This window comes from Pithys albifrons, chromosome 1 (assembly GCF_047495875.1).
Source record: "Pithys albifrons albifrons isolate INPA30051 chromosome 1, PitAlb_v1, whole genome shotgun sequence".
Taxonomy (NCBI): Eukaryota; Metazoa; Chordata; class Aves; order Passeriformes; family Thamnophilidae; genus Pithys; species Pithys albifrons.
Window position 1 is genome coordinate 123,458,817 of NC_092458.1, and position 27,986 is coordinate 123,486,802.

The 27,986-nt window shown below is 44.6% G+C and overlaps 1 protein-coding gene across 2 annotated transcripts; it reads right to left on the reverse strand.

Moving 5' to 3' along the window:
- Nucleotides 1–598: 598 nt before the first annotated feature.
- On the reverse strand, nucleotides 599–27,801 carry SH3BGR (SH3 domain binding glutamate rich protein). Of its 2 annotated transcripts, XM_071566725.1 has the most exons (7): nucleotides 27,679–27,801; nucleotides 20,751–20,936; nucleotides 14,633–14,713; nucleotides 7,608–7,805; nucleotides 4,091–4,120; nucleotides 1,676–1,780; nucleotides 599–1,076 (listed from the first exon to the last, which is right to left on the reverse strand). In XM_071566725.1, exons 1-6 carry the CDS (start codon nucleotides 27,721–27,723, stop codon nucleotides 1,718–1,720), a joined length of 603 nt encoding a protein of 200 aa, XP_071422826.1. In that variant the 5' UTR covers nucleotides 27,724–27,801; the 3' UTR covers nucleotides 599–1,076; nucleotides 1,676–1,717. The 2 variants fall into 2 exon arrangements, with proteins under 2 accessions (XP_071422826.1, XP_071422833.1); XM_071566732.1 differs by lacking the exon at nucleotides 14,633–14,713.
- Nucleotides 27,802–27,986: the final 185 nt, after the last annotated feature.

Below are 27,986 nucleotides of genomic sequence, written 5' to 3' on the forward strand. Positions count from 1 at the left end.
GCACTTTCCTGAGTCTTGGCTGCTGCTCCATGTTTAGCTGATGATTTTGGAAGGACATCAACCTGTTGGAGCAAGTCCAGAAGAGGCACCAAGATGATCAGAGGATGGAGCAGCTCTGCTGGGAGGGAAGGCTGGCACAGCTGGGATTGTCCAGCCTGGAGAAGAGAAGCTTTGGGGGAGACCTCATTGTGGCCTTCCAGGAGCTGAAGGGAACTTAGAAGAAAGATGGAGAGAGACCATTTCCAAGGGGCTGGAGTGACAGGACAAGGGGGAATGGCTTCAAACTTACAAAGAGTGGGGTTAGATGGGATATTAGGAAGAAATTCTTCCCTGGCACAGGTTGGGCAGAAAAGCTGTGGCTGCCCCATCCCTGAAAGTGTCCAAGGCCAGGTTGGACAGGGCTTGGAGCACCCTGGGCTGGTGGGAGGTGACCCTGCCCATGGCAAGGGATTGGAACAAGATAATCCTTGAGGTCCCTTCCAACCCAACCCATTCTACAATTCTACAATTCCATGACTTTGCATGGCCTACAACAATGGAGAAAACATCTGCAGGGTTGAATTAACCCTCTCACAGACAAAGAACAGACATGACAGAAAACACATTTATTGAAACTGCTGCACGATGGAAATCTCAATCATTTTCTAATGCCAGTGGAGGGAGAAATGACCCACATGGATTGTGCACAGGAAGCCTCTTGGCACTTTTCAGTGCTGCATTTCTTTCTTTCTGAAGACATCCCTGGTGTGAGTGCAGTTGTGCTGAGTGGCAGCAAAGAGTTTGGCAGTGCATGAACACGGAGAAGGACACAGTTCCTGCCCTGAGGAGCTCACAGGCAAAAATGGGACATGGACAACACCATTCCAACATGGAACACTCGACTGAAATACCATCTGTCAGACATAAGATCCATTTTAACAGGCAATTGGAATACCAAATATATATATAAAGGGCACAGGGAGGACAGAGTGTTATATATTTCTATGTTCATAAGTCTACAGGCACAAAAGGTAGTGGTGGTTTGCTCAGGAGAGGGATTTCAGTTTCTTTGGCAAGGCTGCTCCAGCTGGTGCTTCCTGAAGAAAAATAAGGAAAATTAGATTAGATCTCAGAAATCCTCTGTGATATTACATGTCTGAACACTGTCTGGAAACACTGGGATGAATTCATTCCCATGCAACAGAGGAACACAGATTTAGGAGAGGTAGTGTGAAAGAAGTGATGGATTTCCTGTCCTCTTGAGGCCCCATCAGCATCTGGTTGGTGAAACCTTTGGCAGGTCTGAATTAGCTGGGAATGCAGGCCAGGCCAGGTTGGATGGAACTCCAGTGGAAGGTTCCCTGCCCATGGCAGGGGGTTTGGAGTTGGACGGTCTTTAAAGTGCCTCCCAACCCAAACCATTCCATGTTTCCATGGATCCTACTGGTTCTAGAAAGAGCATTTTTCACTTTGTGTCTGTGAGTGGGAGGAAGTTCCCCCACCAACTCTGCTGTAGGCCAACAGTTTTTCCCTAGTAAGTGATTGAATTCTTATTCCACAAGAAAGAGAACTGCAATTATTCTAAGAGTTAAGTGTGCATTTGGCATGTGAGTTGGGCACTTAATATTGACCTCTTTTCCAAGTTTATCTTATTTTAAGAATATTTAGAAACTGTACTCAGTATCTCAACAGTTACCTGAAAACCTGTTCAAGAAATAATGTGTCACAGGGAGCTGTACTAAGACTCTTCTTCCTCCTCCACCTCTTCATTTTCTTCTCCCTCTTCCTGCTTTTCTTCTTCCTTTTTTAGACAAAATAGTTGTAGTTACCGTATAGGAATTGAAGGAAAAACAAACAGTCTTGACATGCAGAGCTCTGCTTTTGCAACTGCTCTGTTTCTAGTAAAGGCAATATTTGAGATTAAGAAATAGAATTAATGTATTATTTAATCTCAACATTGCAGGGCTTTAGTCTGTGGAGTGAAAAGGCAAGTGTTGGAATACAAGAACTCTCTTCTCAGGGAGATTAGAACACAGCACAGGGTTGAGCTGCAAATAAATGCTGAAGACCAAAATGAGAATAGGAAATATATGTAACTATGACTAAAAGTTTAGTATTTTAAATTAGATGCTTTCTTGGAGCAGCAAACAAGCAAAGATTCATGTCCCAGGAACTGGACTCCTGAGTAGTCTAAAAATGATTCCAAGTCAGACAATACAGCATTGGTTCCATTGTAAAACTTCTTATTTCTCTCTTTTATGTCAAAGAAATGGCACAATTTGAAGACAACAGCCCTTTGCTTCAGTCAGCCACATGAACAGTTATCTGAAAGCTTGAATTTGTGCAACACAGACAACAATCTGTGCTTGTTGTCTTTCAAGAGTAAATGAAGCTTTGGGAAACAGCTTTTCTACTCTGAAAAACAACTGAAAACTGCTTTGTAGGCTCTCCTGCTCCTTCTCTTCCAGTAAACTCTCGTCCAAAGGCACTCCTGCTGTGTGTATAAATAAGCTTTATCTCAAAATGTCATGTCTTCATATAATGTCTAGACTGCAAAAGTGATGTGAGTTTCCTCCTGGCACAACCAACCAATCAAATAATACAGAATTATCCTTCAGCCAGGACTGCAGGTCCTACATGAGCAGCACAGGGATTTGGGTTTCCTCTCAAACACCTCCTGTCTGCACAAGAGTCAAACCTGAGTCAGTGAAGTAAAATCCTGCTTGGGATGGAGCTGTTGGAATCAGATTCCTGGTTTAAATCTTTGCTTTTCAGGGAAAACCATTGCAGAAGGGATCACCCCTACAAAAGCAGGAATGTGATATGAACATCACACAGGTCAGCTGGATGAGAAGTTCTTGTGCCAAAGGAGTATCACTTTTTGCCAAAGGTGCCTTTCCTGAGCCCATGGAAAAGCATCATCAGCTTCTCTTCAAAACTCAGGACACTTAACTCTGACAGGAAAAAAATGGGTATTTTTCTTGCTTGAAGTGCTATTTGGTGGTGTCAGGGGCAGCCAACCACCATTGATGGCCCTCACCAGGAGCCCCACACTTTGCCCATGGAGGTTGAAGGTCTAGAAAATTTATTTTATGAAGAGCAGCTGAGGGGGCTGGGTGGGTTTATCTGGAAAAGAGGAGGCTCGGGGGAACCTCATTGCTCTCCACAACTCCCTGACAGGAGGGGGCAGTGAGGGGGGTCAGGCTCTTCTGCCATGGCCCAAGGGAAAGGATGAGAGGAAATGGTCTCAAGTTGAAACAGGGGAGATTCAGATTAGGTATCAGAATATTTTTTTCCTGCAGGAGTGGCCAGACCTTGGAATGAGTGTCCCAGGGAGGTGGTGGAGTCCCTGTCTCTGGAAGTGTCCCAGAGGGGTCTGGATGTGGCCCTTGGGGACATGGATTAGGGGTGATGTGGTGGTGCTGGTGGGGCTGGATGAACATGGAGGTCTCTGCCAACCTTGATGATTCTGGGATTCCATTTCAGCTGCCAGGTGGACCAGGCACAGCTCTGCCAGTGCCCTGGGCATGTGCACACACAGAGGTATGTGCTGCATTTTGGAAGTGAGAAGATGGGAACGTGCCCTCTTAAAAGCTGCAGGTTTGGAGTGGAAAACATCCCAAAGTAATATTTAGTTTTACACTGTAAAATATTCAAGGCATAAATTTGAAGTGCTGGGCAAAGCAGAAAAGTGTACAGGGATTTGCACCTGGGTCTGACAAATTCTGGCAAGGAAAATATCTCCTTTAGAGGCAGAACTGCCTGAATTGTCTGAATGAATCTTTCACACTCGCAACAAACGCTGCAAATGCAATCACTGTGGTGTCACTGACTGGCAGAGATGGAGTTGTCTTGGGAGCCCTTGGCAAATTTTAGTGAAGAATCTGAAAGACATTTTTTCTTCCATTTACAGTTTTTTAATGATTGAAGGCCTATCTTTGTTCCCAGACAATAAGATTGTGATATGACCAATAATTATCTCTAGCAGAATATTATTTATATTTAGTTTCCTGAATAAGAATTTACTCACTTCTGAGGGAAACAAAGGGGCTGAAAAGGAATAAAATGAACACAAACAAAAGATGAAAGTAAAATGCCCAAGTACACCTACCCCTGTTGCTGCATGTTCTTCCTTGCTTTCCTACACAGGAGATAGAAAAGAAAATGTTATAAAGAGAAATCAAAGAAAGAATAGCAGAGGTCATACAGGAAAAACAGAGCAGAAATTAACACTGAATTTAGGAAAATTATGTGGCATTCAGTGCATTCACTTTGAGATAATGTCCTCCAGATGAACTCACAAAGCACATTCAAAATAAGGTTTTAAGTTGGAAAAGGGCTATAAAATCATTAAATCAAGCTCCCTTTTTCTTAGTTGCTTCAATCAAACCTGCTTCATTGCCAAGCAAAGCTTTAGAGCTGAGCTTTTGTTTGCTTGTTCAGGTGGAGTTGTTGTGGGGTTCCCTGGTAATGAGCTGGTCTGTGAAATGCAAGTTAAATCAGAATTACAGAGTCTTATCTGTGTTAGTTTTCATCACTCAGAATGTGGCTTGTGCTTCTCTTAAGTGTTGTGGGCTGGAACAGATGCCTTGGCTCAACAGTGGTGAGGAATAAGGAATAATACAAGCTGGTTTTAGCCTGTACATTGAACAGGAGTGATGAGAGAGAGAAAAGAGAAAAAAATATAAATGCACAATGAATGGAGCTTAATGTCAGATGCTGAGCTGGTTGTTGGGGAAAAGAGCTGATCTTACCCAAAATCCAAAAGAGAAGGGGCAAAAAAAATCAGTGGTTGATGTGAGTTTGCATAGACTGAGTTGAGCGAAGGGAGGGAGCTGCAGTGCCAGGTTTATAAATGGCCTGGGGGATTGCTGAGACAGGACACAGACTTGCATTATTGTATGATTTTTAACATGTTTCTAAAATAATGCCCTGAAGGAAGCCTAATCTGTGCTGCAAACTGATTTAACTGGGGCACAACTTATAAAATACTCCAAGCTAAAATCTGAGGTTAAAATCAGAGAGTGAAAATAAAGAAAAATTATTGCCAGCACATCTAGTGACCAGCAGAGCCTGTGCCATGGGCAGAGAAGCTCATGGTCTTTTCCTTAAAAAACTCAAACCCAAAGGTGACACCCCACATAAGGAGGCAGTTCTGAGATCACAGAATCACAGAATCATAGAATGGATTGGGTTGGAAAAGACCTCTGAGATCATCGAGTCCAACCCTTGGGCCAACTCCAGTCCCTTTACCAGATCATGGCACTCAGGGCCACAGCCAATCTGCGTTTAAAAATCTCTAGGGATGGTGAATCCACCCCCTCTCTGGGCAGCCCATTCCAATGCCTGAGCACTCTCTCTGCAAAGAATTTTTTTCTGCTCTCCAACTTCAATTTCCCCTGGCAGAGCTTGAGCCCCCTTGTCCTATTGCTGAGTGCCTGGGAGAAGAGACCAAACCCCACCTGGCCAGAACTTCCCTTCAGGTAGTTCCAGACAGTGCTGAGGTCACCTCTGAGCCTCCTCTTCTCCAGGCTAAACACCCCCAGCTCCCTCAGCCTCTCCCCACAGCACTTGTGCTCCAGTCCCTTCTCCAGCCTCGTTGCTCTTCTCTGGACTCGCTCCAGCACCTCAATATCCTTTCTGAACTGAGGGGCCCAGAACTGAACACAACACTCAAGGTGTGGCCTCCCCAAGGCAGAGTCCAGGGGAAGGGTCACTGCCCTGGGCCTGCTGGCCACGCTATTTTTGATCCAGGCCAGGATCCCATTGGCCTTCTTGGCCACCTGGGCACACTGGTGGCTCCTGTTGAGCTTCCTGTCCCTCAGTTCCCCCAGGTCCCTCTGCCTGGCTGCTCTCCAGCCACTCTGTGCCCAGCCTGGAGCGCTGCAGGGGGTTGGGGTGGCCAAAGGGCAGGACCTGCACTTGGCCTTATTGAACTTCAGCCCATTGGAATCAGCCCATCTCTCCAGTCTCTCCAGATCCCTCTGCAGAGCCCTCCTGCCTTCCAGCAGGTCGACACTCCCTCCCAGCTTGGTGTCATCAGCAAATTTGCTGCTGATGGACTCAATCCCCTCATCTAAATCATCAATAAAGATGTTAAACAGGACTGGACCCTGGTTTGAAACATTAGCCAAAATGCCAATACTAAAATCCCACTGGCAGATTAATTCAGACACAGGACATAAAGCTGCCATCTTTCAGGTTTTTGTGCTGATACTACATGTATCCTTTAGGATTTAATATCCAGTGGAGACAGTCCAATGGCAATCTGACAGTCTTAAAGTGTATTTACCTTCATAAAACCTTGGCCAGGTAAGGAAATGTTATTACAACTTTCTCTTATAAGCAGAAAATGAGATGCAGAGAATAAAGGTGCAATTCATCTTGCTGTAGCCACCTCAAAGTTGTTCTTCTCATCTGAACTGTGTGCTGTGTGCAGTGAATGAGAACACCAGAATTCCTGCAGAGTGATTCATGCCATCCCAACAGAAGTGATAATTGGGATGAACTATAGCAAGGCAGGCAGATGCCACATCTGAAGGGATCTGTCCTGGGTGACACGGGGAGTGGGTGGCAGAACAGGCTGAAAAATGCTCTTTGTGCTCCCTCCTCTCCCACTTCCCTCCCTGGAAAACTGAAGGAGAATCTATTTCCCACTTCCAGCTCCAAGCCATTCTGTGAGGAGCAGAGCAAGGTGCTGGTTGTGCAGGAGTGGTGCTGCTGCTGTCACTGCCAAACCTCTCAGCACAGCTGCTTGACACATTTGCAGACTTGTTCCAGCATTCTGCTCCCATCTGAAAAACATCAGAGCTCCCTGGCAGCCAGAAGGGCAAGAAAGCCAACCCAGGCAGGGCATCACTGCACTTGTGTGCTGGGCTGCTCTGGAGAGCCAAGGAAAAAGCAATTTGGTGGCACTCACGTGTCAGCGGAAAGTCACTGAGACATGGAAAAGGCTTGGATGTAATTTAATTGTGACAGATATTCCCCTGGGATTGCCTGATCTCCAAGCCACAAAAGAACCTGCTTGAAGCAGCAACAGGCCTGAGTCCTTGGGAAGAGGCACCTGACACTACAGCATCACAATAAACCCACTCCTAGAAGCCAGAAAAAGCCCATCCTTAAATGCCAAACTGCACTGCAGTTCGAGATGTGCCCATGTGGCTGTGGTGCCAGACCAGGGTCCCACAGAAAGGAATGCTCCATTCCTGCAGTGCCTGGGGAGTTCTGCATGGCCTGGAGAAAACACTGCAGCAAACATTAACAAGGAGATTTATGAGCACTGCACATGCTGGCCATTGATAGCAGTAATTTTTTTTTCCACACAGGCAGGACTCAGATGTCTAGTCCTAAATTATTCTTCATAACTAGAGCCTGGTTCCAAATGGCCATTAAAAAAAATCTTATGGTAGCACATGGCAAAGGGAAACTGTTAAAGTTATTCAAGATTCAGAGCAAAGTTCCCTGGAAGTTTATCTTGGTATCACAATATCCTGATGTCAAAGAAAAGCAGGACCACTCTGCCATAAGTCTTCCCATCCTCAGGCACACTGGGAGGACCTGGGGGTTTATGTTTCATGTGCTTAGCACAGGTAAAAACCCTCATGTCAAAAATAAAAAGGAAAAATTACCTGTTGATCTTCTGCTGGTGCGTGCTCAGACTGAGCCTCTTCAGGAGCCCCTTCATCTGCCTTCTCTTCTGTGTGGGTCTCAGTTTCATTTGTGGCCTCAGACTTCTCTTCCATGGCATCTGACTTTTCCTCTGTGGCCTCAGACTTCTCTTCCACGGCATCTGACTTTTCCTCCTTGGCATCAGACTTTTCATTCTCCTGGCAGCAAAGGAGAAGTCATTGTTACCTTCAGGGCACATAATCAACAATTCATTTCTATCAAATTCTTGACTGAACCTTTTTGGGAGGTGTTTTTTCTAATGTTGTCTCAGCACTCAAATGAAAATCAAACCCTTTTGGGCTGTATTTCACCTGTGAAGGGAACACTTGCTGGCATGTGGGTCTGCTGGGGTTTGTGTAGGGAAAACATGAATTCAGGCACAGCAGATACAACTAAAGGTCATCAAGAAGCTACAAAGAAACAGAAGTAATAGAGGATTTCATACATAGTCTCAACTTTCTGGCTTGAAAACCTGAGGAAACTGTTCCTACATCAGTCAGTCAAGTCTAACTATTCCAGCACTGTGCCCGAGCACCTCCTGGAAGGTTCTTTATTTGAAGTCCTGGTGCACTTTCAGCCAGGAGGCTGTGAAAGGTCACCCTGTCTCACACACTGTGGCAGATAAAAGGGGCCTCTACGGCCTCCAGTGGAACAGCAGAAACAGCATGAAATGCAACAGCAGGAAGAGCAAAGTCACATTATTTGGGACAAGCAGTTCTGGGTCAGAGATGAGAAACAGATTTTTCTATTGCACTTTGGGAGCTTGTTAGTCAACGATCATCAAGGAGGCAAAAGATGGATGTATTTAAAGAAGCACAGAATAACTGAGCCATGAGTGTGATAGTGAAAGAGTCACTGAGGCTCAAGAAGGAAAAATTCAGAGTGGAACAGGTGCAGAGGAGCAGGAACATCTGAGGGAGTGCAGAGCCTGTCTTATGAAAGGGTGACAAAAAAAGCTTCATTACTTTAATCTATTGAAAGTGATGCTGTGAGGGGATATGTTATATCCCAAAATAGATCAGAGTAAACATCAGGGAGGGATAGGATAAGGAAGAACACTGAGGTAGATGCAAGATGAGTATAAATTAGCTCTAAAGAAAAATTCTAATCAGCATCAGTGTGAGATTTTGGAAGAGATTTATGGTAAAGAAGCCCAGGCAAAAGACCTAATTCATTAAAGGGAAAATTGACCCCTTCTGAGAGGTGTTATCTGGTGTGGTTTCCTCCAGCAGGAGAGAACTGGGCTCAGGGGATGTCCTGTCCTGTGTCACCCTGAGTCCTACACCCTTTGGGCAGGCCAGCACATCCCTGACAGGACAGAGGCTCCTTCCTCACCCCTGGGACCAAGCCCTTAAAATCCATCCCCCTGGTCAGTTTGGGGTTTGCTTCTTTTCCACCATTTCATTTGTTAAACAGAAGCCCCCAGTCATGTCCCCCAGTCCTTTAAGCTTCACAAGTCCTCCTCCAGTGTCCCCATCACAGATGATTTCCTCAGCCAGCATCCTCATCCTGCAGAACCTTGACATGGGCACAGCTATCCAGCTTTTACCCCCAGGCAGGCTGGGCTGAGTGCTGGCTCAGGGGTCTTTGTCCCATGATGTGGTGTGGGACATCAGGCATGTCCTCCTGCTGACAAGCTCTGCTGGATGGGGACAAAAATGACAGAAGGGAGCTCAGGAATGTTTGGAAGCAGTTCTGGCAGAGTGAAGATGGATAAAATACTTCTGCAGTTTGATCTTTTTCCTGAAACTCCAGTGTCTCTAAGACTTGGTGCTCTCTTGGCAATTTTCTCCTGAATGATGGAAAATAAGTTTTACATGCAAGAAACTTGCAGTGAAAAGAGAGTGGACACAAAGGCTCCAAAGTTCCCCTTCCTCTCCAACAGGAGCAGGAGCCTGATGAAGATTAAAGCTTTAAAAACCAAACCATTTCTATCCCCCACCATTTTCACACTCTGTTCCACAGCTGCAGGGATGTTTTTGCCAGCACGTGGGGGATGCTCAGGAACAGGAATGAGCAGCTGGGATTGAGCAGGAGAAGCTGCAGGAAGGAGAAAAATATCTTTTTCTTTTTCAAGTACACAAAACTGTGGGCTCACTGCACTCTGATGCTGGTGGCATTATTAAATACACATCTCCAGAGGCTTAACTTGCCTTGATTTATCTTTTATTTTCCCCAACAGACCAACAAAATATTTGAAGATTAAAATATGTAGTCACACAAACATACGTTGAAATTCCCTTGTGCAACATTAATACATTATTTTTTTAAGCAAATGATAACTTCTTAGAGATACTTTCTTTGCATAAGCTCCTAAACTGAAAAGGATAATGTTACTGGAAACTAAAGTTATAGTATTATAGAAAAACTAAAAAGGATAATATTACTGAAAACTAAATTTATAGTATCAGAGAAAAACTAAAAAGGATAATGTTGATGAAAACTGAATTTGTAGTATCATAGAATGGTTTGGGTTGGAAGGGACCTTAAATATCCTCTCATTCCACCCCCCCTGCTGCAGGGAGGGAACCTTCCTCTAGAGCAGGTTGCTCAGAGCCCCATCCAGATTGGTCTGGAAATTGCTTAAATATTTATTTTCACATGAACATTAACATTTCATTTTAAAATCCACGTAGCCATTATTTTTGGCAGATACATAAAACACATAAAGGCCAAAGATGGCATTCTAATTAAAAGGAACCAGTGTGGAAATCTACCTCAGATGAATCACCTTCTCAGATCAGAAGGCAAAAAAAAGAGTGGTAGCTGAGAGCACTAAACTCCAGAAGCAGCATCTTATCAGCCAGAACACACACACAGAGTTCTTGTTAATTATATGGAGAACTCTGACACTGGGAATGTCATCATTACATTGACTCTCCATAGAAACACAGAATTTAATTTTCAACTAATTCAAAATGAAGCACCATTTATAAAGACTGGCTGGCAGGTCATTTTCTCTTGAAATAAAATGCACATACTGTAAATTTGTAATTCAAAGCAGACTAGTAGAAGCCTTCTTCCAATAACAGACTTAAGCTCAAGTATCTATGGATTTTTGGATATCAGGATTCTGGATATTAAAATCAAGAATACCAATATTATGGCTTTAAATATATACAATATTGGAAAACAGACCCTCAGCTCAAGCAAATCACTGAGATCACTGAGTCTCAGACCAAGCAAAAAGCAATGGTGGCTTTAAAAAGAAATGTCCCCAGCCTTGGGGGCAGCTGAGAGTGTCACCCCTGACCCCAAACATACAAACTGCCTTGGTTATCACTCCAATGTACACAGCTCTTCTATTGGGACATCACTGCTTATGTCACTAATCAACATTAAATGGTATCTTTCAGAAATCTATCATTAGAGTGATCTTTAGGTCAGGAATAAAGCACAGCCTGTCCTTCAATCCCAGCCTGTCCTTCAATCCCAGCCTGTCCTGAAATGTGTTTACATTTATTCCAGACCAGATATTCTTTCAGGTGAGAAGGTATTTCATATCAAGAAATTAAATTACTTAGTGGCACAAGCACTATGTCTGCCTCTTCTCTTAGAGACATAAAACTGCTACTCAGTCCTGTTAAATGATGCTTTAGAAAACACAAGAATCAGTGTGATGGGGGCAACAGGAGAGAGGATGAAGTGAGGTCATTGACCCCCTCTGAAGTACCACAAATATGTATTAATTTCCTGTAATGTCACTGAATCATATGGCCACATTTCACCCTTTGAGGGTAAAGATGTTCTTGGTTTCCTAAACTCACAGAGTCATGAATTATGGAAGGATTTGTGTTGGAAGGGACCTCAAAGATCATCCAGTTTCACCCCCTGCCATGGGCAGGGACACCTTCCACCAGCCCAGGGTGCTCCAAGCCCCATCCAACCTGGCCTGGGACAGTTCCAGGGATGGGGCGGCCACAGCTTCTCTGCCCAACCTGTGCCAGGGCCTGCCCACCCTCCCAGGGAAGAATTTCTTCCTAATATCCCATCTAACCCTACTCTGTCAATTTGAAGCCATTCCCCCTTGTCCTGTCCCTCCAGGCCATTGGAAGTGGTCTCTCTCCATCTTTCTTGTAGCTCCTTCAGCTCCTGGAAGGCCACAATGAGGTCCCCCCAAAGCTTCTCTTCTCCGGGCTGGACAATCCCAGCTGTGCCAACCTTTCCTCCCAGCAGAGCTGCTCCATCCTCTGGGGCCTCCTCTGGCCTCTCCAGCAGCTCCATGTCCTTCCTGTGCTGCCCCCAGGGCTGGACCAGCTCTGGCACGTGGAGTTTACTGACATATAAAACTCAGAACCAGGCTGGGTAACTTTGATGTTCATTTCATATTTCCCACTGAAACAATTAACGCAGTTTTTGTAAGTAGGAAGATACTTAAATAACAGTGTGCAAAGACTCCTTTGTGTGTGCTGCTGATCTGAGAAGGATCTCCTTCACACCTGTGGGTATTCAAAGCTCCTTTACCTGTGTCTTTGAGTCAGTGTGCCCCTTGGTGACAACTCTGATGTGTCCCAGACATGCCAGGCTCACCCTGTAAGGGTAGATCAACTCACACATGGAGTTCTGGCACCATCCCAGCTCCAGCACTGGGCAGTGACTGTTCCATGTAAACAAGTAGATCTGGTGACCAGTCGTAGCCACATAACCCAGGGAGAAATCAGGGGCTACAGACTGAGGATGTGCAGAACTGAAATGTGCACTCTGCACTGAGCAGTGGTAATTAATTAGCAAAGAATTTCACTACAAGTGTTTTGTTGGGAAGTTGTAATTTGCTGAGGGAGCCACAAAAGGTTCATCTGCTTCCTTTAGGAAATAGGCTCAAAATCCTGGATCAGGATTCTTTGGTATTCTGGTATTTCACAGACTATTCTAAGTTGGAAGGGACCAACCAGGATCATCGAGTCCAACTCTTAAGTCAATGACCCACACAGGGGATTGAATCCATGACCTTGGCATTATTACAACCAAATTTTAACCAACTGAGTTAACTGTGCTGTGAAGCAGCATCATGGGCATTAAAGAGCTTCTCTAACCCTGGTGCAGTATGAGACAGAAGATGAATGGGAAAAGAAACAGAATGTTTTAAGCCAAGAGTATAAAACATGTATCACATTCATATTAATCTGTCATGGTAAAAATCCCTAGAAAGCAACTGCTTCCTGACTTGTGGTGATTCCATGCTTTAGAGTTGGCTTCTTCTATGAATTATCACCATATTCCAGGAAAAAAAATATAATTCTTTAAGAAGGGGTTAGAAGGAAACTCTGTCATATATGTCATCATCACCATCTCCTCCACACCTGACTTATTATTCCAGATTTCTGCTGCTGGATCACGAGCCACCCTCTGCGCTCGTGCTGAGGTCGAGGTGACAGCTGAGCGAGGGGGAAGGTTATTTGTATAACAAAGCACAGGCAGCCTCTGATGCAGAGGTGCTGAGAAACACCTCTGCAGTAAATGCTGAAACACTTGGATGTGTCTCTCTCAAACAGGAGCAGATTCTAAAAGGGAGGCAATAGAAATTTTACTTTTTACAAACGCTCTCACTTATTTCCCCTCTCTGGACTGAAACCACCACCAAGGCAGAAGTTAATCAATATAAACCACACTTGCCTCCTACCAATGGCACTAACACAAATCTGCCCAGCAGAATGTCCCCAACATATTGTTGTCAGCATTTACAAGGTTGTCATGAAGTGGAGACTGTAACAACCTCTGGTGACAGCTGGGAAAGAATGAGTTCTAACCAAATGTTGCTTTCCTTCATAGACATGGTGTCTAACAGAGCTTTGCATGAAGGAGAAGATAATCTATGAAGGGAAGGTGGAAAAATGCAATTTTCTTTATCTCATTGATTCTCCACATATCTTTTATAATAATTAGAATATGTGGTACCTGCAGTCCTTTAAGCCTGTCAAGGCTTTGTGGATGTTAATTAAATGAATTCTCACAAGAGCCTTGTGAGTAATTTTTATTTCCCTGGGTGGGAGATGGCTCAGCTAAAGCAGAAAGTTTAAATGACTCTCCTTATCACACAGGGACTTGGTGTCAAAGACATTTATGACAACTGGGGCTCTCCCCCGGTGTCAACTGTAGCTCTCAAAGCACTTAGCAAAGGCTCCTTTTCCTCTCTGCTTTCACAGCAGAGGATAAACAGAGACATTGACAATGGTGCTTCACTCCAGGCTGGCAGCAGAGCTGGAGAAGGAGGCAGATCTCGTGCTCCAAGGCAGCTCCTCAGCCAGGTCACCACAATGCAGCTCATCCCTCTGGCTCATCACTCTCTTGATTAACTCCCTTTGTTGAATCACCCACCTTAAGGGTGGCAGCATTTTATTATCATCTAACATGAGCTCAGGAGAAGGGAGCTACAGTTCTCTCTGCTGTAAAACTTCTAATTAGAAGACTGATAAAAAGAAAATACACTGATGTCTAAAAAGAACACACACAAAAAAATAGTAAAAAACCACAAACCAAAATAACATGTTTTTCTTTTGCCAGAAATACATTAGAACATTGTCAAAATACAGTGGATGGAGAGCCATGGGTAGACTTGCCAAAGGGACTTGGTGAAGTCCTGGGTGAACCTTTACTCCTCAACTCCCAGCCCTGCTGGTGGGGACCAAGACAAGCCCTGTTTGGTGCAGTCAGGGGGAAGGGGAGGCTTCTTGTAACTAGAAATTACATCAGGAAATTCTGCATCATTTAGTAGCTGAACATGATAAAATACTGCCTTGTGTCAACACTAACAAAACCCTCAGCTGGAGCCATGGTAACAAGCCTGCAGTGAGAGAAGGGAAGAAAGAAAGATTTTCTAGTATTTACTGAACCAGCCACCTTTTTTCCCCCCTAACAACCCTTTGCTGCACCAGCATCTACTGCATGGCTTGTCAGAGCCTCTTATGTGACACGCTGAGTCACTGCCTATGCTCATCTTTCATTAAAATCAAATAAATGATCCCCATGGAAGGACAGCAGTGCATACCTTGGTGCCTGGAGGAGGAGCAAGGCCCAGGAATGAATAAATAATATTTTCTTCCTTAGCAGAGAAAAAGGATTCAAAATCCTAAAAAGGGAAGAAACAAACAAGAGAGAGTTGGTATGAAAAAATCAAATGAAAAGCACAGGAGGAACAGACCAGCCCAAGTAAATCTTATATTGATGAGAATGACCATGCATTTGTACATCTGCCTGCATTATCTAAGCCCCAGGAAGACAACACAGATAAAGCGAGTTTGATATAGGCAATAAAATGAATAAATGGGCAAATCTCTCCAGAGACTTACATTTTAATTATATCCCATGGATGTCAGAATCAGATAAAATTAAATATCTCATTTGAATGTGCCTCAGCTGCACATTCCCAGGCAAAGCTATTCCCACTTCAATGGTAGAGTAAAAACTTGCTGTGAGTAAGAAAACAGGGCCTCAAAACCATGGGCATCTTCATGGCAAATAAAAGACAACACTAAACATTTCAGCACAAGTGGAATGATGGCAAGGAACTTTATCTTAAAGAAAGGCATTCTGGTTAGAAAATGCAGGTATTTTCAGACCAACTTAGCAAAGGGCTGTGCTGTTCCTTCTGGCATGTTTGTACCAGCCAAAATGTCTTGTCCACACATGAACAGAAGTTATAAAGTTTTAAATCATTATGTTAAATGCCTGTTTTCAGTGCTACTAAAAGTGGAAAGATGTGAGGGAGGCCTCCTATCCTGCCACTTAGAATTGAAGGATCTTTAGTGTTTTCACCTGCACAACTTCCCTACCAATTAAGGAAGCTCTGCTGTTTTGTTACTGGAAAGCTCCTAAGTCACATCTTACACAGGTAAAAATCAACATGTGTTCAAGATCTCAGCAGAAAGTCTGGTCAGAAGTGGCTGCCCCACAGTCCCACCACAGCTCTAGGACAGGGGACTGGACCTGCCTGCTGAGTCCTGCACTACTGCCTTGGTCATGTCATCATCCTTCCTCTAATCCCAGAGAACTCCAGAAATAGAAGCCTGTAAATAATAAGGTGCTGAGTCACCCCTGAGACGTGTTTATAAGGCTGGGTTAGACCCCAGTTGTTTTATTGCACCGTTTCAGCCTTTCCAGAGAATAAATTATTGGCTGAGGGTAATATCAGGGAAAAGCTGGAGTGGATGGTTTAGGAGTCACCTTAATGTCAACAAGGCTGGAATCAATGACATTTCACTCCAGTCTGGAAGAGCTTAACAGACATGAGAAATGACAGCCCATTTCACTAATTTATCTGAGGGACAGATTGGCTTTCACACAGTTGAGGCAGAGGGAACTGCCCGGGCTGGGAGAAGCCCTGGAGCACATTTTGGCCCGGGCAGGCAGAATATCTGCTGCTGCCCCAGGCCACCCATTTCTCAAATGATCTGTTTGCTGTTTTCCTGTTGCTGTGGGATTCTCCTTCTCCTCTAACCCAGGCAGCCAGAGTCTGCCATCTCACCCATGAACTCGGGAGTAGTGCAGCAAACAAGGATTTTCTGCGCTTCCAAGGGCTGGAATTTGACATGGCCATGAAAACACAGGGAACTTGTGTCCTCCACACACCACATACTCATAAAACAGCCTGAGCAGATTATGGCATGACAAGTCAAGAGCTAAAGAAATAAAGAGAAGACAATAACAAGGAAATGCCATGAAGTGGACTCGATATTTTATACATCTTTTTGAGGAATAGCAGCAGGTGGCAAGTGTGTTACAAACCACCAGGAACACTCAGCCTTGGAGATAACCAGAGGGCAAAAGCAAGATGTGTGAATGACCAGACAACTCCTTATCAGAAGGGGGATGTATCTTCTGTCACATCAGGTGCTCTTTGACAACAAGGAATGTGCAATGACATCCCATAGTCAATGTGGCATCTCACAGTAAATGGAAGGTCATTTATTCCTTCACACTGAGGAGGAAGTCATTATCTATTAGGGAAGGGTAAAGCAATGGTTACAGTGATCATGGAATAGTTTTTCTATTGCATATTTTCATCTTGCTTTCCTGATGGTGACCTAAGCAAATATTCCCAGGGCAGGCAGTAAGAAAAAACGAGCACTAACAATTTGTTTCAGGTAAGCAATAATGTTACATCTCTGTGAGAAGAAACAAATGGTCTGGAGGAGGATGGTGGTGTCATTTGGACATGAGTGGAAAGTTCTTCCCCACATGCCTTGTAAAACACCAGGTCAGAGAGCACAGAGAGGGTATGGAAACACCACTCTTGGAGTCTTTTTGAATTCTGGTGGCCAAAGGTCCAAGCAACACCAGCTGAATTTAAAGCCATCCTGCCCTGAGTAGCAGGCTGGCCTACAGCCCTCCAGAGGTCCCTCTATTTCCATGTGTTGGGCTGCACGAGTTACAGGAATGATAAAAACACAGAATGATTTGGGTTGGAAGGGACATCAAAGATCTTCTTCCCACCCCCTGCCATGGGCAGGGACACCTTCCACCAGCCCAGGTTGCTCCAAACCCCATCCAACCTGGTCTTGGATACTTCCAGGGATGGGGCAGCCCCAGCTTCTCTGCCCAACCTGTGCTACCTGTTACCACCCTTATAGTAAAGAATTTCTTCCCAGTATCCCATCTAACCCCACTCTCTGTCAGTTTGAAGCCATTCCCTTTGTCCTGTCACTCCAGCCCCTTGCAAATGGTCTCTCTCCACCTTTTCTATTGGCTCCTTCAGCTCCTGGAAGGCCACACTGAGGTCCCCCCAAAGCTTCTCTTCTCCAGGCTGGACAATCCCAGCTGTGCCAGCCTTTCCTCCCAGCAGAGGTGCTCCATCCTCTGCCCATCCTGGGGCCTCTTCTGGCCTCTCCAGCAGCTCCATGTCCTTCCTGTGCTGCCCACAGGGCTGGGGCAGCTCTGCAGGTGGGGCTCACCTGAGGGGGCAGAGGGGCAGAATCCCCCCTGCCCTGCTGCCCACTCTGCTTTGAATGCATGTTTGGTTCCTGGGCTGCAGGTGCACTTTGCAGCATCAAATAAAATTCTGACCTAATAATTCAGAGGGTTTTTTACAAGTATATACACAGGTATTTTTTTCCTTTTATGCTTTACAGAGGAAAACACAGATTTCAGCTTACAAAGGAAAACAGAAGTTTACATTCCATTTCTTTCCTAGTTTTCTAGGGCGTTTTTGTTAAGCAAAAGCAAAGACAAGAGCAACAGAGTGCCCAATATATTTAGCAAGTGACACAGATGCAGACACCTGTCTAGACATGAGCAAAGAAGCAGCTTAAGAGAAAGATCAAATAAGGACATAATTGCCAACACTGATGGATTAGGATGGATACTTGAAATTGGTGCTGTAGCAGGGCACACTAAATGAACCCATTTGTAATGTATTTCTTCAAGTGGCAATACCAAAATCTGAGAGGAAAATAAGATCTGAACTATTTATGAGAAGGTCTTAATCTTCTCTGACCTCACCAAAAAGCTGCTCCTGGTTGATGTATCTTCATAAAATGCATCCATAAGAAACCTCCACTTTACAGAGCAAGTTGGGAAGTGGAGCAGCAACTTTGTGGTCACCCAGAAGATGCAGAGACTTGTCCATATCAGCAGAAAAGCAGATTAGCAGCAGGACTGCATTTACTGGCTCATTATGTCACTCTATTCCAGCATGAAAAAGAAGACTCCTCACCTGTCCCCAGTGTCTCCTCTTTCCTTACCACCACCACTCCCAAAATGTCACTGAAGTGCAGGAGAGGACACTGGAGAAGGTCTCAAAGGACCATTTCTCCACAGCAGGAACCACTACACTGTTCCTGACAGGTGTTTCTCTGATCCCTTGCTAATGACCTTTAATGAGGTAACGAGACAATCCCCTGAAAACTATAATTTTCTGATGTCTGACTTCAACTTTCCTTGCCACATTTTTTTAACTCATCCATCTTGTCCCACCTTCAGTGGGTGTGGAGCAGAACATATTTTACAAAATCCTGGAAGCATGGGATAATTCAGGTGGGAAGAAACCTCAGGAGATCTAGTCCAATCTCCTGCTCCAAGCAGGGTCAACACTGATTTCAAACCAATACTTAATTCCTTAAAATATCTGAAATTTGTCGTGTTTCTCTTCAAATCTCTCTGAGGAAGGAAAAGAGTGAGCTCAGAAAGAAGAATGAGCAGAAATCAAATGGATCAGATTTGACCTAAAAAGTTAGTACTACCTGGTATTGAAGAAAGAAAAAATTAGTAGGAAGGAGAAAGAGAAAATGCCCTACAATAAAATAGGTGTAAAGAGTTTGCCATGTTAAGCACAGCAAAATGAAGATGAATAGAGGGTATGATTCCCATTCACAAATACACTGGATTGGAGCTGTTGGAGCTAAAAGGGTGTTGGGCACAGCAGGAACTTGGTACAAATTGGTTGAATACAACCAGGGTACAAAGTCAAGGTCTCCAAATGTCACAAGACTGAGGCCCTTGAAGACTCTGTACTAAAGAAAGCAACATATTTTGAAAAGCCTTTCCTGAATTCAGGATACTGGACTGGAGGCCAAGACTCAGACAGACCTTTGCAATTCTCAGGCCTATTTTTAATAACGTGGCTGAGGACAAAGTAAGCAGGACATGAGAAGATGTATCATGTAAACATTGAACAGCATAAAACAATTCTGCATTTCAGGGTGATGCATCTTCTGGACCTGCACAGGATGCAAACCCCCAGTTTTATCCTGTATGTGGTCTCAGCCAGCCCACAGCATCCCACTCACCTGCAGCTCCCCTGGGAAACAGGGGGAGGCTCAGGCACTGATAGGGATCTCATTACCTTATTTATTTGGCAATAATGCTGCTATTAATTAGCCTTTGCTATGCACCCACTGGGATCATTAGCCTGGAGCACTGGGAGCTGGGCACATTAGAATTCTGGAGACTTCTAGACTAACTGTAAATTTGATTTAGATTTTAAATCAATAGCTGCAACTTTTTCCCCCATGGAGGTGTCTTTGCAAAGGACTATTTCCTAACTTAAATTTATTTCAAGGTGTAGATTATTTGGCTTCCTGAAATAGCTTCAGACAAAGAGTAAAAACTGTGTATTTACCACGTGCTGGCAAGGCTGACCAGCTGCAATATTTTATAAGGCAATTACTCTTTCATTCCCTATATAAACTCTCCAGGGAACATCAGAAATATTTATTACAACATTGGCTGGCATAAACCCCAGAGTAAGATATATCAAATTATACTTTTCATTGGTGCAGACTGGATGCTGAAATGCACATGAACTCCAACACAGCAAGTTCTCTTTTAAGGATCTTATGAGAAAATGGGGAAACAACTGCACTCACTGGGAGCACTGAAATTAATTCTGAAAACTTAGTGGCATGTAAATCCCTTCTCTCTCCATACAACCTTGCAGTAGTTCACACTGGATTTGTGCAGTAACTTAAAACTGGGCTCACTATGTGAGCTGCATTTCAGGGCACTTTGCAGGTTTGTTCCAGTGATCGTATCACAGCGTTTTCCAGACTTTGCATTTCCACCCAGACTATGAGAAAAACAAGGTCTCAGATTATCTCTTTTGATTCCCAGTCCTAATATTCATGCTGGCACAGTACTATCTAGCTGTGATTTGAACAGACTGTCTCAAGAGAAAGAAGCTGTTACAAGCAAATATGAAAATATAAAAGTATCTGAGGAGCACTACAATGCCTGTTATGAAGAGCTGGACATAAACTGAATAACCAATAAAATTCAAATCATTCAAATCACACACCAGAACTATTCCATTAAACAATCATTCCTATTTATTTGCACAGTATCATGGAAAAAAAGATTCCTGGTCACAGCCTCTGGTGCCTCAGATTTCAACTTGACAGCCCAGAGGAGTTTGCGTCAAACAAACAAAACATCAACACTTGCCATGCAAAATAAATTCAATGTTTTCCTTCTGTGTGTACTCTGCTCTTGAAAATAAATGATCTTTTGTTTTGTTGCTTTTCTGTGCTGAAAAAATGCTTCCTAAGGATTGTTCTTTCACAGTGAGTCTTAAATTGTTTTGAGGAGTTTGTTTGATGCTTTCTACTAATGGAAAAGAGTCACTTTCTGTGAAAAACAACTCTCTGAAGGCATTGAAATATGCAGTTTCTTACCCCACAGTACCGCTCCTCGTTGAAGATCTGTGGAGGGAGAGGAATTCCATTTTGAGGCTTTTTTTCACCTGGGACATTCTCTCTCATCCATTTCCTGTTGTCCTCATCCCCTGCTATGTCCATTTGCTGAAAGTCGATCTTGTTGGCCTCTAAAAAGCCCACGACTTCTTGCTGTTTCTTTTTTATCTGGGTAGGAAAGAGGAAAAACAACATTCCTTCTTTAAAAAGAAAATTGCAATTGCAAGGAGAACTCATGTAAGTATGTCAAGTTTACAGAATCACAGAATCATTGAGGTTGGCAAAGCCCTGCCAGCCCCTGGAACCCACCCTGTGCCCCATGCCCATCTTGGCAAAGCCCTCGCAGCCCCTGGAGCTCACCCTGTGCCCCATGCCCATCTTGGCAAAGCCCTGCCATCCCTGGAGCCCACCCTGTGCCCTATGCCCACCTTGGCAAAGCCCTGCCATCCCTGGAGCCCACCCTGTGCCCTATGCCCACCTTGGCAAAGCCCTGCCAGCCCCTGGAGCCCATCCTGTGCCCGATGCCCACCTTGTCCCCAGCCCAGAGCACTGAGTGCCACAGCCAGTCCTTCCTGGGACACCTCCAGGGCTGGGCACTCCAAACCACCCTGGGCAGCCCCTTCCAGTGCCTGCCCACCCTTTCAGTGAAGAATTTTTTCTTGAAAGTTGGAAGTTCCTGAAGTTGGATGCACTGCTCCAGCAACCCTCCAAGTTTTTGAAGCTGAGATTCAAGACTGCTTTTGAGTACCCACTGCTTTTGCCATTCCCCCCTCCGCTCCCACCTCCCTGCTCCTTTCTTTCCTCTCTGGAAGCACTGACACCTCTGCCTAAGAAACAAGGCTCAGCAGGAATCCTCCCACTCTGTTCCCAGATCCATGAGTGTGGTCTACAGATACCTGAGCTAATCTTGCCTAAAGTCAGCATAGTTCTGGGAATGTACATGTTCTCCTCAACATGGAACAGCCTCCTTTTTCCTGCTAATTCCATGTGACATTTAGCTCCCCAAGAACCACGATTGTCTCTGTCCCTGCTCTTTAATGTTGAGGCATAATTAAATATCACAGAATCACAGAACAGTTGGGGTTGGAAGGGACCTCTGGAGATCCAGTCCAACCCCCTGCCAAGGCAGGATCACCTGGAGCAGGGATGTGTCCAGGTGGGTTTGGAATGTCTCCAGAGAGGGAGACTCCACACCCTCCCTGGGCAGCTGTTCCAGTGCTCTGCCACCTCTATGGCAAGAAGCTCTTCTTCATGTTGAAGTGGAACTTGTGTTTTAGCCTATGGCCATTACTCCTGGATATATAATACACAACTGAAAGCTCAGTAAAATCCAGTATAGCTGCACTTCAATATTTCCCACATTACAGAATGACACTGAAGTTGGACCAGGAAGAACATGTTAGATACAATTAAAACATCTTAGACACACTTCCTGTGACATCTAAAAATCATTCCTGGCCCTTATTGCCTTTGATGTTCTGTACAGACCTAGGATGCAGGAGGCATCAAGCCTGTATCCTGTCCCTTTACTCTGAAGATGTCATGCTCAGTATAATTCCATAATAAAGGAAAGCTACTCCTAAGCAGGCACTCAGCAATAGGACAAGGGGGCACGATGGGCTCAAGCTCTGCCAGGGGAAATTGAAGTTGGAGAGCAGAAAATAATTCTTTGCAGAGAGAGTGCTCAGGGATTGGAATGGGCTGCCCAGAGAGGGGGTGGATTCCCCATCCCTGGAGGTTTTTCAGCTGAGCTTGGCCGTGGCACTGAGTGCCATGATCTGGTAAAGGGACTGGAGTTGGACCAAGGGTTGGACTTGATGATCTTGGAGGTCTTTTCCAACTCAATCGATTCTATGATTTAACAACACTTCACTTGCCATCAGATGTAGCCAGATGATGCATCAAGGGAATTTTGACATATGAGCCATCTCATGATTTGAAACCATGTCTCCTACACATCAGACATCTGAGCACCTGAGTTTAAAGTGACACCCAGCAAGTGTTAATCAGTCTGAGACAGGCAATGAGAGGAGAACTAAGTCATGGGTTATGCATTTGTGCAATCCAGTAAAACAGAAGAGCTGAAGTAGATTGAGAGCTTATTATCCTGGAAGGATGAATTTTCATTAATAATGATAAAATTTCCCAGAATATTCTGAGTTGGAAAGTACCCACAAGGATCATTGAGTCCAACTCTTAAGTGAATGGCCCACACAGGGATTGATCCCACAACTGGTGTTATTAGCACCATGTTTTAACCAACTGAGATACCCTCAGGGTCAAGTCTTCTTGTGTAAATGAAAAGCATCTAGGCTTGCTTGTAAAAAATAACCAACATAAAATGCTGTACACACTTATGATAACAACAGAGGTTTACAGTGAGATGAGAAAAGTACATCACTTTGAAAGGAACCACTAATCCAAAGTGGTCAAAAGCCATAGAGTTGAGAGAGCTCAAAAGTGCCTATTTATACTTTTATTTTCCCTTTTTAGACAGAGATCATTTTATTATTGGCTGTTTAGCTGCAGAGTTATCTGCAGAACATGTTCAGGTGGCAGAAAGGATTGTTTGAGGGGAAAATTATCAGAAAAAGCAGCAGGATAATATTTGTATAAATTATTAATAAAATCTGCACAAGCCACTACCAGAAGTTTCATCGCATGCTGTGACTGCCAATTAACTCAAGTGCTGTCACAGCTGCAATTCCAGTGCCAGCTTGTCCCCTTGGACACAGGCACTGCAGTGGATACGGCTCCTGGAATAGCTGCAGATGGATAGTGCCTCTGAGGAGATAATGGGAACAGAGCTACAGATTCTTTGCTCCCCAGCTTGTGGCTGTGGCTGTAACTTTTAAATCTGTCTTAACAATTCTCCTGCAGCTTGAGGTCCATAATAGACAGGAGGCTCAGGCAGCACAGGCTCTGAAAGCAAAAATCAGGCAAGGGTTGTGTGAAAAATTAATACTGAGGTAAACCAGGAAAGTGCATGGAATTATGATGCATAAGGGAAGGGCAAGATATTTCTTACTGTGATAACCACAACAAACCAAGCAGATTATGTGCTGTGTCTAAAGGCTCAGCTTCCCCTGTACTCTGCTTTGGTGAGGCCACACCTTGAGTGTTGTGTTCAGTTCTGGGCCCCTCAGGTCAGGAAAGATCTTGAGGGGCTGGAGCGGGGCCAGAGAAGAGCAACGAGGCTGGAGAAGGGAGTGGAGCACAAGTGCTGTGGGGAGAGGCTGAGGGAGCTGGGGGTGTTCAGCCTGGAGAAGAGGAGGCTCAGAGGTGACCTCAGCACTGTCTGGAACTGCCTGAAGGGAAGTTCTGGCCAGGTGGGGGTTGGTCTCTTCTCCCAGGCACTCAGCAATAGGACAAGGGGGCACGATGGGCTCAAGCTCTGCCAGGGGAAATTGAAGTTGGAGATCAGAAAAAAATCCTTTGCAGAGAGAGTGCTCAGGCATTGGAATGGGCTGCCCAGAGAGGGGGTGGATTCCCCATCCCTGGAGGTTTTTCAGCTGAGCTTGGCCGTGGCACTGAGTGCCATGATCTGGTAAAGGGACTGGAGTTGGCCCAAGGGTTGGACTTGATGATCTTGGAGGTCTTTTCCAACCCAATCCATTCTATGATTCTATCATTACCAGGGTTTAGGCAGAGCAAAGACTCGGGACACACACTGAGTATGAAAATATAAAGCAAACCTTTGCTGTGGGTGGCATGAAGTGCTCAGCAACCAAAGGAAACACTCTGGAAAGCAGAACTCAGGGAGAGAAATTTAAGATGTAACAACACAAAGCACATGTAAAGATTTTCCCAGAATGGATGAGATTGCAGGAGTTTGTTTGTGTCCTCACTTGTGTTTGATGGCATGGGAAGAATTCAGATTACTTGGCCATAGATTACTTGGAAAGAGGTGGTGAACAGAATGGTATTTCATCAATATCATTTTCCCTTTCAACAAAGCTTAAGTTCTACCACCCCTAGCTGCTAGTCCTCTAAAATAAGAAAAAAAATTAAAATATTTTTGTTCTAACTACAGTGAAAAAGTTTACCAGAGCAGCTGTGGCTGCCCCATCCCTGCAAGTGTCCAAGGCCAGGTTGGACAGGGCTTGGAGCGACCTGGACTGGTGGAAGGTGTCCCTGCCCATGGCAGGGGGTGGCACTGGGTGATCTTTAAGGTGCCTTCCAACCCAAACTATACCATGACTCTATAAAGAGCTATGGACAATATTACTTTCACCTGATGCATAATTAAGAATTATCATCTATGTCCTCACAATCCAGTGCATTCCTGTTGATCAGCTGCTCACAGCAGGAGCAAACAGTACACAGGGAACAGCAGGAGGAACATTTTGAAGCCATTCCCTCTCGTTCTGTCACTCCAAGCCCTTGGCAATAGACTCTCTTCATCTTTTCTATTGGCTCCTTCAGGTCCTGGAAAGTCACACTGAGGTCCCCCCAAAGCTTCTCTTCTCCAGGCTGAACAATCCCAGCTGTGCCAGCCTTTCCTCCCAGCAGAGCTGCTCCATCCTCTGCCCATCCTGGGGCCTCCTCTGGCCTCTCCAGCAGCTCCATGTCCTTCCTGTGCTGCCCCCAGGGCTGGAGCAGCTCTGCAGGTGGGGCTCACCTGAGGGGGCAGAAGGGCACAGTCCCCCCTGCCCTGCTGCCCACTCTGATTTTGCTGCAGATTTGAGAGGGAGTATATTCATAAAAGGTGATCAAAACCAGTGGGAATAATGGATTTTAGAGGTGCCCTAACAGCAGTAAGCAAGACTTTGGAAGAATTGCTCTGTGTAAGTCACAAACCTCGTTCTCCCATGATTTAGAACCTTGCAGGATGTTGCCAATTCCCAAACACCTCTGTGACCAGCAACAAAATTAGTTTAGTTTTTTACTGCTTGCTCCAAGCCAAGCATTTGTTGCTTTTTAGAGTTATAAATAAGAGTCTCCACTTAATGAGTAGTTCGATATCAGCTAAGTTTGGGGCAGAAAGACAACAAAGCTGAAGATATTTTGAATAAATTTCTGAATCCCTGAGGAGAAAAATACAGAGATATGCTCCAGAGACACAGTGAATTAGATCATTCAAGGATCTGATCCAGAGCACCACAACGTCACTGGGTTCACTGCAGTCACTTTTACAAAGTATTTATTAACATGAAAACCATTGCAATGAGTAGGGTGACCATGTCGTACATAGAACAGAAACATTTTTTGTTCTTTGCCAATGATCCTCTCCTGACTTACACCAGGGAAGGCTGGGCCCATCTTATTTGAAATTCAAAATCAACACCATACATTTGATGGAGATCAGGCACATTGAAGAGATCACCAGTGCTGGTAGGACAATTTAAACTTCCAATTTAAACTCTTTAGGGATTAAATTAATTCTTTTCAGAAAAGACTGTACAAGGCTGACACAGAATTTATTTTTAATAGGATTTTAGCAAGACATTGAGGTCTATGCTAATTCCTGCATGAGTGCATTTTATTTTATGTACAGTAAAACTCATGAAAGGTTCATTGAAAGGTTCACTCGATCCATGTTCATCAGTAAATGTGGAAAATTACTCCAGCTGAACGCTGGGCTTACTTGGCATTGCAATTGTGAATCAGTGATGTGAACACTGAGATTGCTACAGCTCCACACACATCCAGCACAGCAGGAAGGAGGACATGTCATGGGAATATTCCATACTTTTCTTTTGGAATCTCCAGAGGAGACCAAAACAGGCCAAACTGTGCACACAGGCCATGCACAGTGTATGGCAATTTATAAAACTCCCTGAGCAGTAAATTAACTATTACAAATTACCAAACCTGAAGTTTCCAACCTCCTCTTTGTTTTTTTTTTCCTCCCTTACATTTTATTATTAAAAAAAAGGAATGCTAAATGTCAGTAGTAAATTTAGAGTGTCAGGCTCAGTGAGAGAACTGCAAACCTCTTCAGCAATATCCAATTGGAATTTTGGTGAACGACCCCTGGTTCACATTCTAAAGCTGATGGTCCCATGAACAGGGGGTGGGTTTTGGAGCTTTTCCACTCTGGAAGCTTCTTAAAGGAACGGAGCTGTGTCAGGGAGATAGAGATGTAGTTACAGCTCTGTGCAAGCAGCAGCCAGTTTGTTTAGCCCTGTCACTGGCAGGGAGTGAGTGCCAAAGGAAAACTGAAATCCGAGCTCATGTGGGAACTGGATATAAAAGGAAACAGTCCTTTCCTGGTTCCCACCTCCCACGGACTTCCAACCTCCCTACTATTCACATGCCCTTCCCTTCAGCTGATACACTTTGCTGACAGCTACAGCAGGAGATCTCAATGCTAAAAATCATCAGTATAGCATTTCAAGAGACACACACACACACCAAAAAAAACCCACAAAAGACAAACCACCAAAAACTAAAAAACTCCCAAAACTTAGGGAAAGGGAGTAGAGTGGGGATGAAGTTTTTCTGCATAACTTTATTCAGCTCCAGGCTCTTTCTTAACCAGAGTTCCCCCTTTTGCAGGAGCAATGTCTTAAAAGTCTTTTTTAATAACAACACATTATTTTCCACTGCAGACAATCTGCCTTTGCTTTTGTGCAAGTACAATGTCCACTTTGTCCTTCTTCAGGGAATATATATTGCATACACTTTTTCAAACAGCAGTAAATCTCCTAAATGACAGATAATTGATATGTAAATGCCATAACTGTGGTAAAAGCTCTCATGAAAACCAGCCTGCACTAACAAGAGTTCTCTACATATCTTGAGCAGCTTTCAGAAATGAGGTGGTCAGTGCACAACAAAACTAAGGTTTATTACTGCTTGGAATTCCAGTGCTGTTTGTCTCACATGCACTCTCTGTCCTGGCATGTTGTAGGTTAATTCCCCATCCTGATCCCAGCAGCAAGAGGGTGTTAAAGGAGTCACCTACCGCTGTAGAGCCCGAAGATGTGGCCACAAAGACTTTGATCACCATGTTGGCAGGGATGGCAGGGAATCTGCAGCAACGCCTGCTATGCACAAGTCACCACGATCCCAAGAGGAATTCGGCAGCTCTCGGGCTAACCCAGGTCCTAAATGGATGCCCCCTCCCTCCAGCAATCCAGCAGCTTTGCCCTCTCCCCGGGGTCCCGGGTTTTCCCACTCCATTGGCTCCCAGGGATTTTGGGAGGAGGATTGGTCCGTAAGTGGAGCCACAGCGAGGGCTTTGCACCTGCCCCCGGCCTTACTGCATTAGAT